We start from the raw sequence: 15524 nt of genomic DNA, 5'->3' as shown, positions 1-15524 counted from the left end.
CTACATATATTCATAGACTTCAATTGATTTCATTGATGGCTACATAAACTTCACATCACTATAATCAGTGTTAATGTATATTTTCAGACATTTAACCACTTAAACTCCATACTAAGCGTGCTCTTTTTTTCCCTCCACCAAATCTCTCAGCCGAAAATAGCCGATCTACAAGCTCACAACGCATCGTGTGCTTGTAGATCTGCTATTTTTGCATATAGGGATACTGGGGTTCAATTGGTTAATGTAAAAAATATTTCGCTGCCCCCATGTAACTCCTCCTGTTGAGAATAACTTAAAGCCACCAACAATTCTTCCAGGACGGTCAGGACCCAACATAGATCTCTGCCAAAGGTTTTTTATTTACCCAGATTTTAAGGTACAGCTAAAGATTTGAATACAAGCATGTAAATATATTACTCGCAGGCGATGCTACCTGATGAGAGACTTATTCCATTCAACCCTTCCAAGGTAAGTAGCTGTAGAACATTTAACCCCTCACCCCGAGTATGTGGTTAGTGGAGTGAAGGGGTGGGTGGGGTCCCTGTAAGGATGTTCTTACAAAGTCTACCCTGTCCAGACACTTCTGTGTACACACCTAGCCCCTCCTCTCCCAACAACTGCCTACCTTTCTCACACCCTCCCTTCTCTGCCGAACTCTTCTTTAGACCCTCTCCCCCAGGCCAGCTCTCACTTTGTCCATGTCTGAGGAGTTCCACGGACGCTGTACTCGTTCATATTCATCCCTCCCTGGCACCATGGTTCACAGCAGCAGCATCTGCAGATTGATTCTTCTGGTCCTCCTAGGCCTCATGGTACACACAGACACAGGTAGGCGACGCACGGGTCTGCTCCATGATATCAATGGCGTGATGAGGCGGATGGTTTGTGCAGTAGATTAACATTTAAGGACAGACTGAACTTGTTCAAGTGTTCCCCGTGAAAACTATGTCAGATTTATAGATGTTGACTGATTACACTTGATAAGGGAAAGGGTTTGGAATAAGATGATTGTTTAGTGTAAGGTAATTATTAGGGATGATGCAAACAAACATGATCAAGAATAAGGGTCTTGACTTGAAGTTGGCCTCAAAGTACTAAGAGTGATGTCACTCACTGGTAAAATGAGGCATGAGATGAGTTATAATTCATTACTATAGACCTTGTTGCAGTTACATTATATATTTTCCTTCATGTGTGTAAAATGTTTTTTTAAAAGCGGGGGGAAACAGGTATTCATGCCTATGCTGTATGCCTAATTGTATTTAAGCTTTAATTTAATCAGACTAAAATCAAAGGAAAAAATAAAGTATTTACAAATGGAACCCCTATAGCTTTAATGGGTCATGATGAAAACCTCAGAGATTTAGGGTTAAAAACAAAGCTCACAGTCACATCATAAATGGACTTACATTGTGGCCTCTAAAGAAATTAGGTTGCTGTTCTTCATGATGGAAACGTTCCTATTTAAGTCCGCTATGCATGAAAGCCTGTGGTGTATGTACGTGTCATTTCCCCCCTCTATTTCAGACCCCTGGTCTAAATGATGCAGTTGTTGTAGCCAGTGGAAGTTCTGAGAGCCCTGAAAGCTGCTCTTTGACTAACAAGATGACTCAGTCGCTTTCATAATGCTTGATGTTTATTAGCTCATCTGAAACTGAATATTCACCGCGCTCTGATTTGAGCAAAGGTTGAGTTTAGCTGAAGTGTTTCTGTATGATACATTTACATTTAGGACGTTTACCGTGTCGGAGGCATGTGCATCAAGTGAGTTTGAGGCAGAAGTGCACATGGATGAAGAGCTAGACTACTTTTCAAAATGTTGGCTGTTTCAGTTTACACACATTTTCAGGCAGTCAGCAGCTTTGTGAATGTGAAATCAAAACTGATGACGGAGAGGACACAGCAATGCATTTACTCATTCATTCACTTTTGTGCATTAGTTCTTTTCCTGTCTTTTGCATCTTTCTCTCTCCCTCCCGCTCTTTCGGTGACACCTTGATAAGCCTAAGTTGAGGTCTTGAGGATTCCGCAGAGCTGTGGATTCAATTCACAATCCGATTGTGAGGGACCCCTAAGTACAGCTCACAGGCCCACAGGTCAGAGCACGGGTGAACAAGATAGTAGGAAGGCAGTAATATGGCAGCTTAAGCTTCAGCCTGATTTTATACCTTGCGTTGTGAGCTTGTAGATCAGCTGTTGTCGGCGCTGGACACCGCCTTACGTCATAGTATAAATTAGGTTGGGAACAATGGGCTCAACAAGGGACACTAGTCCATTGTGATAACCAACTTTTGTCCTAAATGTCATGTCAGGCCAGATAGTGCTGTTATGATGTCACACAACTACGTTTGGGCAGCTCTCGTCCAAAACATCTTGGTGTCTCATTTCTTCGAAGTCGATTGTTGAACAATGCGTTGATATTATAATTCTATCTCACAGTTAAGGTTCTTACACACACCAGGGGTGTTTGTTTGTTTGTTTATTTTCATGTGATAAATCACCTGAAACTGTTGTTTGTGTCATGAGTACATTCACACAGAATACAAATATTACATCGTGATAAAGCGCCATTTTAATTCAGATCAAGGTCACTGTTTCTGAGCTTTTGTATAAAATAAAGGCATCAACCTGTATGAATGAGACATCAACTATATGAATAGGTTAATGCAAAATATTTGCTGGTGCTTTTCCATGTTGTCATGCCCCTTGTGTGTAAAGTTCTTTATACTGCTGAATCATGTAGAGAAACTGCCCTTTTTAAAATATCTTGTTTGTCAAAATATATTTGTTACTTACAGTAACTTGCCTCCAAGGCTAGAAATTCCATATCAGTATCATAAAATAGTATAACATCATGACAATCTAATTGTCTGAAGATGTAATCTTTTGCCCGTTTTGTTGCTTTTTGATCTGTTTTCTTTGACATAACTGCTGTGTTGTGTACGTGCAGCTTTGCAGTAGCTTACTTGCCCCAACCTAAACCATAACCTGAAGTAGGTTGCAATGGAAACCACAAGCTGAGTCAGCCTGAGAGATCTCCTGCTTATCACCTCTCTCAATCTGTTCCTCAAAAAAGCAGTGCAATAACAGCCCTGAGCAGTGATTACAATTGAATGAATTTAATCCCCATTTATTTTTCCTTGTGTCGTGTCACTCGCTGTACATAACTGACACGGTGTATTCTTAACTTGACAATCTGTTCTTTTTGGCAAATAGCACAGTCGTACGATGGCGTATAAATATGAAATTAGGCTTTTATTGGCGTTGCAACTGTGAAATAGACCCCTATAAAAAGCAAACCACTTTTCAGACTTTGGCATCCAAGAAAATAACACACTGGCCATTTGATAGTTTCAGTAGTGGGTCTGGGAGAAAAAGGAGTCCTCCACCTATGGAAGTAGAAGAGGGTGAGGCAAGGACACAGGCACTGCCGATGCCATGTTTGGCGTGGGTCACTGCCCCCTCGAAGCCTGGGGCAGGGTGTCGTTCACACACAGCTGTTTTGCACGCTCTGTCATCTCTCTGGCTGGTGTGAAGTCTTGACTGGAGAGGTACAAGCTATGGACAAGTGGCTGTCTGTGTTGTGTAGTGTCTGAAATCTGCCTTCTCTGCTGTCTGTGATGTATTTATATGTCTGGAACCATGTACAGTGGAAGGAAATGGACAGTTGACTGACAGGTTGAATCATGTCTCTGTAAAGAGGATGGGTGTTAAATTAGTAATGCCTAATAATAAAAAAAATTAAATACAGCAAATGGGAGTTCCTTCCAGGTATCGAACCAGGGACTTGCTGATCAGAGCACCCCCCCCCCCCCCCTTTTGTCACACAACCGCGGATATAACTTATTTTCAATTGACAAAGGGGACGGTTTTCACTTGAAAATCAGTTGTCTCCACTGAGTGATGCAGTCCTAAGAGGCTTAACACAAGCACTTACGTATGTCAGAGGGATTTTTCAAACGTTTTGGTTAAGTCGATTGCATTAGGCTACTGGAAATGACGAGTGTCTCCTCGAAGTGGAAACAAACAGCTGTGGAAAGAACATCAGGGTCTTTTTTTTGTCTTCATTAAATCAGAACTGTCCAGAAGGTACAACCTATCCACACAGAGACTGTTTAATAAACAAGCTTGTTTGACGTCCAGTACCCAGCTGGTGCCTGCTTTGGGCCTGGCCGGCCGTTACTGGTTGCAGCCTGCCGCCCTCCATGACCACACAAGCGGCCTTTTGTGCCCTGGGCTGAAGGCCTTATTGATGGCTGTGCTGGCCAGAGGCCCAGGTCTCCGTACCTTCAACTGCAGCCCCAGCTCAGGAAGCTGTGCTGTACACAGAATCAACACAGTAGTATTGAAAATACCAACATTATCGCTCATTTTGACTGATAATCAGAAGGAGCAGGGCTATAGTTTCTGATAGGATGTTGCAAATGTCATGTGGTTCCAGAGAAGGTCACAGGTAATGATGATATTGACATGAAAGTTGGTTTGTTGAGATGATATCATGGTACATTTTCTCATTCATCAACTTTGGTTGGTTTTTGTTTCTGTTTTGTTTTCAATGCATCGTGCCACTTCTGAAATGTAGTGTCGTTGGCCACAACGATTAAATTAAATGCAGGAAAGTTGTGAAATAGTCTGAGGCCCGCAGGGTGAAGGAGTTTAGAGTAGGCGTCATGAGCTACAAAGTAAATATGTAGGCTGCACATTAAATGGACTGGGAGTAAATATGTTTGGCATATGGTTTTGTTGGTATGTGAGGCGTGAGGGTAGGATGAGTGAATCAGTTTGCATGTGAATGGGTGGGCTGTGTGTGTGTGTGTGTGTGTGTGTGTGTGTGTGTGTGTGTGTGTGTGTGTGTGTGTGTGTGTGTGTGTGTGTGTACACACGAGTGCGAGTGCATGCGTGCATAGTTTGTTTATCTGAGGAGACTGGGGTTCACATTTTCCCCTGATCCTTTGGATTTCAAAAGTCAGTTTGTGCAACTGTGGATTTTACTTCACAGAAATGGCACAGGCCATGATCTCTGATCACTGACGTGAAAATATATAGTTTAAATAAAGCCTAGACCATTTCTAGGCATGGGTTTTAAGTTTAAAGGACCATACCAGTGTTACTGCATGTCATTGTCCCTTGTTAACATCAGCCACATGGTTTACATAAACCTCAACCTTTTCCCCCCAAATTGCTGTTTTTATTATGTATTTATTTTTGTCATTGTGTTTGTTTACATTTTGTCCATATTGAATAAACATTGCAGAATGTACCTGAAAATGTTTGTCAAGGTGAGCTAAAGCTCATATTCGTAATAGTCCTCTTCAAGCTCAAATTCAAATTGAAATGCAGCAATAGCAAGGAACTACTTTCCAGCCATATTAGAATTCAGCACAGCGCCCTTCAGGCAACGGCAAGTTGGGAATGCATGCCCCACCCGGTTATGAAATACCCGTTGTGCCTGTTGTCAGAGTACTCACTGTACCCGTTGTTAGAGTACCCAGTGCGGTACCCGTTACCACAGTGCTAATAACGTTATTATATTATTATTATAACGTTATTTATAAACAGGCACCGGCTTACTCGGGTACGATGCAAGTCGGGAGCAATGGAAGTTGCGAATGCATGCCCCACGTGTTTATGCAGTACTTGTTGTCAGACTACCCGTTGTCAGACTAGCCAGTGCGGTACCCACTACTATTATATGACCAATCGACCAAATATGGAGATACAGGGATCCCTGATATTGCCAAAAACTGCTGACGTCGTACATAAGCATAAACAGGAGACAGACCACTGTATACGCTACCACTTCTATTGGTGCAGGGCACAGATGTGACGCAAAGCTTGGCCAATCTGTGAAGTCGATTGGTTGGTCTGGCCAGTCAGGGAAGCCGGACCGGTGCTTACACCCCCGACAGACAGGGATACGGTGAGTCCTCCAGACCCGCGGACATACAGACACAGATAGAATGTGTTTTTTTGGTTCTCGACAACCGTTGGTCCGAATTCCAGCACTGCAGTTTTAGGACAGACACACACAGACAGATTTTGTGAATTTATAGATAGATATAGATAGATAAATACAGTACATTTAGATCAAATAAATGGCGTACTGATTACAGTACCTATACCTAGAAACGTTACGTGGAGTGTTTTCCCGTACCATTTCAACATGAATGCAGTGTAAAAATGTACTCTGAGATTTACAAAAGTATACACTACATATACTTACGTACACAAAAGACCAGGGCAATCTCTGCTCATGGCGAGAAGTCAAAATTTAATCATATCATGGCCCTTTAACCAATCATGTTGTTGTGGTGGGAAACCCAGGAAGAAGGCCTGGAGAGGGAAGTAGGTCATGTTACTATGGTTACCCATGGAGGTGTGAAAAGTCTCACAGCAGCTTCATGCTCATATGGGGGGGAACGCTGGTGAAAGTCAGATGAAGCATGTAGGAGAGTTGCAGAGGAGGACAGACTGCAGGGCGACGCAAGAGAAGAGAAGGTGAAGGAGTTTGGAAAAGAGAAAGGGGGAGGTAGAGAGCTGAGCACTGAGCACATATGCAGAGAGACTACCTGTAGCTCAAGTGGACAGAATGTACATCCTCCACAAAGGCATCCTTATACCCCAGCCTGAAGCCGTTGGCCTGGTGAGACAGAGAGAGGCTGTTTGGAGTCATCAAAGCCTGGACCATGTATGTAGCCTTGCATCCCTAAAGGCCTCCAGTCCAGAGAGTACGCAAACAGGGACATTAGCGAGGCAATGTACCTCATCAGTGAAATGACTGCCTTGTATAAACACATTGCAAGTTGATACAGTGTAGCCAGTAATCAATGCTCTGTACCCCTCTTCCCAGGTGTTCCTACTTGAATGTAATTAGTGTAAGTGTGTTTTTCCATCAATCCATTTGATAAACGCTTCTAGAATTCCTCTTTGAGAGGGAGTCGGGCATGTGGTGATCTGGCTGTTTTGTGTTGGACTCCCAGAAACCGTTGCAGACCCTGCTCCAACTCTGCAGGGTGACAACCAGGACACATTATCCGGGGGAGGAGCTGATGACGTCACCACCAAAGACCCATTCCAGGACATGACGGAGAGATCCTTCACCTATGACTATGAAGATAGCACGCACACCCATCCCATGGATGAGGAGGAAGGTAAAATATTAAGCCAGAAACACACAGTGGCCTTTTTGCTTTTACATCATGGGGGTGAGGTGTCCCCCAATGACAATGCAAGAAAAAAATGGCCGTCATATGAATATGGTCAATTATGTTTTGCAAATTGAGTGTTCTACTTACCAATAATTAGTTATTACTTATTACCTTACTTTTTGTTAGCTATTCACATTTTTAGTAGGTGTAAACGTGTATACACTTAGGAGATATTGCACATCAATTGGACATGTGTGTTTGATTATTATGTGCACTGGCAATGTAACCATTCAGTTCATTAAAGCGTGTGTGTGTGTGTGTGTGTGTGTGTGTGTGTGTGTGTGTGTGTGTGTGTGTGTGTGTGTGTGTGTGTGTGTGTGTGTGTGTGTGTGTGTGTGTGTGTGTGTGTGTGTGTGTGTGTGTGTGTGTGTGTGTAGGGGTCCTTGGGCCAGGGGCCATCACAGCCATCGTCATAGCAGTCTTCCTGGGAGCATCTGTCCTCCTGGCTCTCATTGTCATCACACTCAGAAAGTTTACAGCTTCCTAGAGTGAAAACTTCCTGTGTGTGTGTGTGTGTGTGTGTGTGTGTGTGTGTGTGTGTGTGTGTGTGCGTGTGCGTGTGCGTGTGCGTGTGTGTGTGTGTGTGTGTGTCTGGGTGTGGGTGTGTGTTTGTCTTTCTATATCTTCTCACACTCTCACCTCTGCACTCTACCACATCACTTCCTCTATTATGTATAACTTTTACATCTTTTTTTGCTCTCTGCCTCCCTCTCAATTGCTTTCTCGATCCCTTTTTCTTTAGTGTTTGTCGTTTGTTTCATTCTTGTTTTTGTATCTATGATTTATGTATGTGCTAAAGTGAGTGTAAGCCCATCTCTTGTTCTACTGAATGCTGAAAAAGGTGGCAGGTCCCTTTGTCCCATTTAAAGTTCAAAGTAACGGTTGGTTGCTCTCTAGACTTCCCCTGTAACCATAATATAAATTATGGCACACTTCTCTAAGGGTACAATGTTAGAAACTGGCTGGTTCCTCCAGTGTAAATCATAGAATATCAGTGACATGGTTTATTTTCTTTTGTTGATTCCAAAATGTTCGCCCAGCTTTGTGATCTTTTTGTAAATGTGTTTAGAGGCTGTTTTATTTGTTTGCTTTGATATATGTGATCATGTGTAATGAATAATGAAATTAGAGCCCATTTCAATCATGTTAGTGTATTTCTCCCGACAGTTCGATAAGTATACTGTATTTAGACATAATATATTCTTAATTTCCACAGTTTCTATTTGTCTTTCAACAACACTTTACCGTATTCCAAAATACTTCACCAAATATTCCCTGGGTGTTGCCATTGTAAGTACTGAAAATAAGTGTGTGCCCCCCTCCTTTCAGACAAACATTTGAAGAAACAAGGTAAGAAAGATGTTTAAAGAAGAAATTGCAGGCTCCTTCAATGGATGTAAATAGAAAGGCTTGTTTGTTTATGCCTGCAAAGCAAATATGAAGTTAGGCTAGAATAAAAACATGTGGAGGAATGTGTGTGTGCTTGGGTGACTGTTTTGTTTTTTGTTTTGTTTTTCAGGGTTTCTTTTTGTTTTCTTTGGGGGGTAATTGTTTTATATTTCTTTTTTAAATACTGCAGTTTTTCTGTATTTGTCCGTGACCTCACTAATGACCAGCCTTTATTTCCCCATTGTGAAATCACTGCCTAATTAAATTGTGTGACATTTATAGGGTATAATTCAATAAATCACTACCAAATGTCTTTGGCTCCCATGTGTTTGTTTGTTTTTTGTTTGTATGTCGACTCAGTGGTTATAGAGGACAGAATAACACTTTTGGAGGACAAAGTAGTTGGAGTGGCATCAAGAAAACATTTAGTTCGAACTTACAATATATTGCCGTTTTTAACTGGCGCAATCCTTAGCCTTTTGGAGAAGTTTTTACTTTAGTAGTAGGTACGACAGAGAGACAGGAAACTGAGGGTAGAGAGGGGAAATTACACATGTCTCCAGCTACTATCAAACCAGGGACATTGCAATTACATACTTGACACACTATCCATGTCGACCCACCTACTGTACCAGCGCACCCCCAAGCCTTAACTTTGTTAAGAGACCCTCAGAGAACTGGTCAAGAGGACAGAAGATGCTCTGACTAAACATGATGTAATAATGTGTCTAAACACAAGGTGGCAGTTGTTGGTGCTTACAAATAAGCTTAGTACAGTATTCATGTTATAATGTATTGCATATACATCTAAATCAAGCCAATACCTTTATTACGTACAAAACATTGCTGTGATTGCATTTTACTGTAGGCCTACAGAAGACTGACAGACTTGCTGCATCAGTAATTCAAGTCAGCCAGTCACCTGAAAGCCGGAAAGCCTCAAGCACAATCACAGTAAATCTCTTTCATGTGGGTTTGTCATCCAATTCTGCACCATTACATTACATTACATTACAGTCATTTAGCAGACGCTTTTATCCAAAGCGACTTACAATAAGTGCATTCAACATAGGTAGGGAACGAAACTACTAATCACCAGAAGTCCTAAGTGCATTTTCTGCTAAGACAAGGAACTAAGTATACATAGGAGCGCTAAGGTAAAAGTGCAATATATCAGCTACCTACTTTCTTAAACAGATGAGACAAATAGCTAAATCAAATGAGCAAGAGCTAAAACAAATAAGTGTATCGACTAAACAAGATCCAATAAAACAATACAATAATAAAACAAGAGTTTGTACAACTAATTAACAACAAGCAGGCAAGGCGAAGAGGAAGGGTTGTGTTTCCTGAAGAGGTGGGTTTTCAGGGTTTGCAATAATAAGCTACACAAAGTCAAGGGTTAAATAATCCCCATGAAATAAATCACGTTCTCTATAATGACATGTATTCCTGCCTGGAGGGCATGCACTTCATAATGGATATTGTACAGTATGCAAAGGACTAGTTGAAAGGTTCTGAAGCATCAGTTCTCAATCTCAAAATTCACTTGTGCTACATACTGCAAATGTTAAGATCATAGCAAATGCCCACTGTGTATGTTGTATCTAACAATGTTTGATTGCTGTTCACCTCACAGGTGACAAAGTACAATAAGGTTATAATGGATGCCTCGAGAAAGTGTGCGTGCATAAAAATGTCTGATCTCTACAGGTCCTGGCTCATATTAGGTCTGTGGTTAGACACGTCTGGCGCTCAACATCACTTCATAGAGTACATCACATGCCAGGAAGTGGTGGTGGAAATGAAATGTAGGTAGAGAAAGGAGAAGTATGTCTGGCATAGCTCACTCAGTCAGATAGCCAGACAGACAGCCGTTGGTGAGGTAAGGACATTATTCTTTACTAACATTACACATCCTGCTTGATACTAAAACTATATGTATGGGCATTTGTAATGTAATTATTTTCATCAGCACTGAGTGGAAGTGTTTCAGCACAAATGAAACATTGTATATCAGAGGTTGACCATTCAACAGTAACTTTTTTTTTACAATCTGTGTTTTTACACTTGTGACAGATAAGGCCTTTCACATGAGAAGCAGCTACATGACGCATTGACAGCTGGTTTTGAAGTGACACATTAAGTGTGTTTTTGTGACTAATATTTCACTTCTTCTTTGTTTCTTTTTCTTTTTTTTAAGTAACTTAAACCCTATGTTTTTGTCTGGAGTCCCTCAGGGCTCTATACTAGTGTATTTTCTGTTTTTGCTCTAGGGGGCGGCAGTGGCTCAGGGGTAGAGTGGCCGGGTAGAGTGAACTGGAAACCGCAAGGGCTGGGGGGCTCCCCCAGAGTCAGTGTTGAAGTGTCCTTGAGCAAGACATTGAACCCTTAATTGCATGGTTTCCTCCACCATCGGTGTATGAATGTGTGTGTGAATGGGTGAATGTAATGCACAATCTATGTAAAGCGATTTGGATAAAAGCGCTATATAAATGCACCATTTACCATTTACATTAAATATCTTCAAGCTCACAATACAGATGCTGGGATTTAAGTGGTTAATTATTTGACCTGTTGAAGTGTAATCTAATTCACTGCATCATTGGTGACATGTTAGTTCTTCAATTCCAACGAGAATCCTTTAAAAACTTTCCACTTTCTTCTCTTCAGTAAAGCATCATGACAGCCAACTGTTCCTTTGAAGAGGTGGACCAACTGATGCAATACGTGGAGCTGGTGATCTACATACCCATCTTCCTGATTGGCTTGACTGTTAATATTATGGCACTGTTGGTGTTCTGTGTCTTCCTTCGCAAATGGACTGAGTCGACCATCTACATGACCAACTTGGTTCTGATGGACCTGGTCCTCCTCTTTCCCCTGCCCTTCAAAATGCACGCCACTAACCACCTCTGGCCTGCCAACCTTCATCCCCTCTGCTCCTTTCTGGAAAGCCTGTACTTTATTGGTATGTATGGCAGCATCTACACCATTATGTGTATTTCCGTTGATCGCTGGGTGGTTATCCGATACCCTTTCATGGCCAAGAAGTATCGCTCGTGTAAAGTAGCTCTGGGGAGCTGCATTGTGGTTTGGTTTCTGGTGGTGGCAGCAGTGTCCCCAGTATATAGCTTTCGTTTAGCTGGCCAGACAGACTTCCACTGCTTCCATGGCTTTTCAAAAAAAGGCTGGAGCCCAGGGATCATCATCTGTCTGGAGGTGTTTGGGTTCATTGTTCCAGCGCTGGTCCTGGTGGGTTGTTCGGCTCAGATCATCCGGACGCTGAAGAAGTCTGAACAGCAGAGCCCCAAGAACAGAGCCTGTGTGAAGATCATCTACAGTAGCCTGTGTGCCTTCCTTATACCTTTCACGCCCAGCCACCTGGCCATACTGCTGCAGTTCCTGGTGAGATATAATCTACCTTATTCAAAGTGTATGTAGAGTGTCATTAGTGTACTTTTATGTATGGTTTTATGTAGGCATGGAAGTAAAGTATAGTTTACACAAACAACAATAAAGAAAGCAAGTAGAGATGTTGAAGTAGAACCATATAGAATTAACTAAATCAACAAATATAATCACAATGCAGATCAGAAAACAGGATGAACTGGCAGCAACAACAACAATAACAACAACAGCAGCACAGAAACCCCCAGACACAATGTTCTAGCTTATTCATATTCATGGCAGTTGAAAGTGAGAAAGCAGAGGCGTAAAGTGGTTGTGGTGGTAGCCTGGAAACTAGATCAATCTGTCAGTGCAAAAAAAAACAGATTGGCCTTAGCACACAGTGATATTAGTCTGGCCATGCTAGGTATGGTTGTGGTGCCACAGAGACAAACTTGAGGTGTGTTAAATAAATAAATGAAAAGGTACTTTTTACTAAACTAGTGAGGACCGGAGATTCAGGGTAAGGATAGCAGTTGTGCATTAGTAGAGAAGGACAAGATGAGGGATTATAGTAGAGGATTTAAGAGAGAAAAGGGCTCCATATACTTTCTTGTGGGCAGTGTTGTGCACCAAAAATAGATGATCTACAAGCTCACAAAACAGCGCATAACTAAGCATAATCCTGCTAAACAGGACAGGACAGAAATACTGGAGGTGTTCAGCTGGGAAATCAAATACAGAAACTGATCGTATTCAAAACAAATAAGATTGAAGACAAGACGCAGGAGCTCCGACTGCTGCCATACAGTAGCTCAGCTATCATGCTAATGTTGACATTGATCTATACAGGATAGCCTTGTAGTGTGTAGTGTGTTCCTCTGACCTCTGGCTCTGATTCACTTTGTCCCAGGTTCGTCAGGGTGTAATTGAGGACTGCTTCACAAAGACCAGTATCAGCTTTTTCATCCAGATAACTTTGAACTTGTCTAACATCACCTGCTGCCTCGATGCTGTGTGTTATTATTTCATTGCTGACGAGGTGAAGCGCTCCACAAATAACTTCAGAAGGCCTTCAGGACATTCAGGACATTCAGGAGGCCAGAGAAGGGCAACATTTAGCATCTCTGAGGTCTGAGCAGGAGGCTGAGGACAGCAGTTGAGATGAACTATCTTGAATTGTAAAAAGTATTGCGTTGGCACGCTCCAGTGCCAGCTCAGTTACTCTAATCTCCCCACCATTTGAAAAAAAGGGTCTATTTAGGATGATGGGTAGGTGTCCTCTTTTTGATTGATTGAATACTTTATTAGTCAGAAATGTAAACAGCACGTGGTACAGTAAGACATTAAGGCTAAAAAGATAACACAAAAAGGTCCTGGGGACTTGTTTCCATTGTGGTCCTATGTATGTATGGGTCTGATTCCCAAAGAAACAGAGAGGTATGCTCAGTGTGCCTGAAACTACACTATGGGTAACGCTAAAGCCATCTATAGAAAAGGAGTGATTTAGGCTTTTGACTGGAAGGCAGCATTTTCTGCCAGGGAACAACATAGTTTTGTATAACTCTGCTCGGACATGTTTTGTTTAAAAGCATTTACTTCAAAGATACACACAGTATTATTTGCTTTTGATGTCACTGTTATTTATTTATTTATGTTTTACTTTTCATAACTGAATGAACAGATCTCTTACAGTTTACCAAAAACATTTAAGTGAACTTTTAATTGTCTCTGAGCACGTATGTAGCCTACAGTATATCATGTAGTTATCACAAACTGTGAGCCAGCACAACTGGAAAAAAGATTATTCTCCCGCCCAAGAACATGGGCTAAATGGACATCATATTCTACACCTGACAAGATCCTATAAAATGTTAGAAGGAAATCTGCAACATGTGTGACACACACACACACACACACACACACACACACACACACACACACACACACACACACACACACACACACACACACACACACACACACACATAATATATATATACTGTATGTAATGTACATATTTTACCTGAAAATAGCATAATATATGCAAGCTCACATCTCATTGCAGTGCGACGCATTGTGAGCTATGTAGATTGGTTATTTTTGTAAATAATTTTTAAAAGGTTTGTGATTAAGTAGTTAATTTTAAACTGGCAAGGAGAACTAGACTGATTAGTATCTCGGACTATTGTGGAGTGTTTCCTTGTTTTTCATTTGGTGTACTTGCTTTTATTAGATTGCATATCCATTGTTTAGTGCTTTGTACTACAGTATTCCTATGGTGGGGTTGGAGCTGGGGAGGTTGTTTGTTTGGGATAGATTTTTTAATTCATTTTCTTACAACAATAACAATAATAATAATTATTATTATTATTGCCAAAACAAATGTTCAATAAATGTTCTGACTTGTTGTGAGTTGGGAACCATGTGTACCATTTTGGCTTACCACATCCTTGACAATTAAGTGCGATATGCTTTTTTTATGTTCATGAAGCTGCAGGATTATGTACTTTTGGTCTCAGTTGCATCATGCAGAACATTGACAGCTTGTGGTAAGGTTGGAAGATATTCAGATATATCAGTATGGTAGATGCCAAGTCCAATAATGTATTATCTAGGTTCAACCAATGTGAAACTTCTAATGCCACAAACCAGATGACTTGTACATTGCAACTTGCTAATTTCTTGAACTGCACTATTATAGCTTAATTTATTTCTTATTTTATTTTAGCTTATTTGTATTTTATGTACTACTTTTTTTTTTGCTTTTAAATACATGAATACTTAGCACTCTTATTCTGGCCTTGTCATAATAGGCGGACGTTTGTTTAAAATAGACGAAATTTGGCAAAAAGATCAAATCCCAAGTTCACGTTGTGTTGTGTTGTAATGCCTTGCGCGCTTGTAGATCAGCTATTTTTGAAGAAGAGATTTGGGGTAGAAAAAAAAGGAGGGGACAGACCCCGGTCAATGAAGTATAGGGTTTAAGTGGTTAATGTTTTGTGTAAAACACTTAAAATGCCTTGTTGTTGAAATGTAGGGACAAATGAACTTGCCTAGCCTTGGCTTAGCACTGATTGGATTTTATACACAAATTGAAGAAATTGAGAATGAAGTTTGGTTGCTGTGTTTTTATTAATTGGATCTGTTTTGTGTTTAGAATGAGATAATATATGATAGACACTGGATTTAATTTGAGCTCATGTTTCAACAATTATACACCATTATACTGACCATGATGATGACATGATACTGACCATGATACTGACCTGTGTCCATGATACTGACCATAATACTGTCATGATACTGACATGATACTAAAAAGAATAATATTAAATATAATATATTTAATATTTAATAATAAATATTTTGATTCCTTTACACCATTGGGCGTGACGTTTCGACAAAACGTCATGTCCAATGGTGTAAAGCAGGGGTTTTCAACTGATTGTGAACCAGGGACCACCACCCTGATTAAGAATCAACCTGGGGACCACTGTTGTGTTGGGTGAGATTAGAGCTAAGATTAGTGCTTTG

General features: G+C 41.0%; 2 protein-coding genes across 2 annotated transcripts; both read left to right on the top strand.

Moving 5' to 3' along the window:
* Nucleotides 1–419: 419 nt before the first annotated feature.
* On the top strand, nt 420–8910 carry snorc (secondary ossification center associated regulator of chondrocyte maturation). Its single transcript, XM_080439537.1, has 4 exons — nt 420–468; nt 680–828; nt 6981–7151; nt 7586–8910. The coding sequence occupies exons 1-4, from the start codon at nt 437–439 to the stop codon at nt 7693–7695; spliced, it is 462 nt and encodes a 153-aa protein (XP_080295663.1). The 5' UTR covers nt 420–436; the 3' UTR covers nt 7696–8910.
* A 1497-nt stretch (nt 8911–10407) lies between these two features.
* LOC308093258 (G-protein coupled receptor 55) lies at nt 10408–15303 on the top strand. The gene is made up of 3 exons (XM_080439530.1): nt 10408–10482; nt 11271–12005; nt 12901–15303. Exons 2-3 carry the CDS (start codon nt 11280–11282, stop codon nt 13123–13125), a joined length of 951 nt encoding a protein of 316 aa, XP_080295656.1. The 5' UTR covers nt 10408–10482; nt 11271–11279; the 3' UTR covers nt 13126–15303.
* Nucleotides 15304–15524: the final 221 nt, after the last annotated feature.

This window comes from Gymnoscopelus braueri (genome assembly GCF_963280865.1).
Source record: "Gymnoscopelus braueri genome assembly, chromosome: 10".
In the NCBI taxonomy this organism is placed as follows: domain Eukaryota; kingdom Metazoa; phylum Chordata; class Actinopteri; order Myctophiformes; family Myctophidae; genus Gymnoscopelus; species Gymnoscopelus braueri.
Note: the sequence above shows the minus strand (reverse complement) of the source record. Positions and strands in the feature narration are given on the sequence as shown.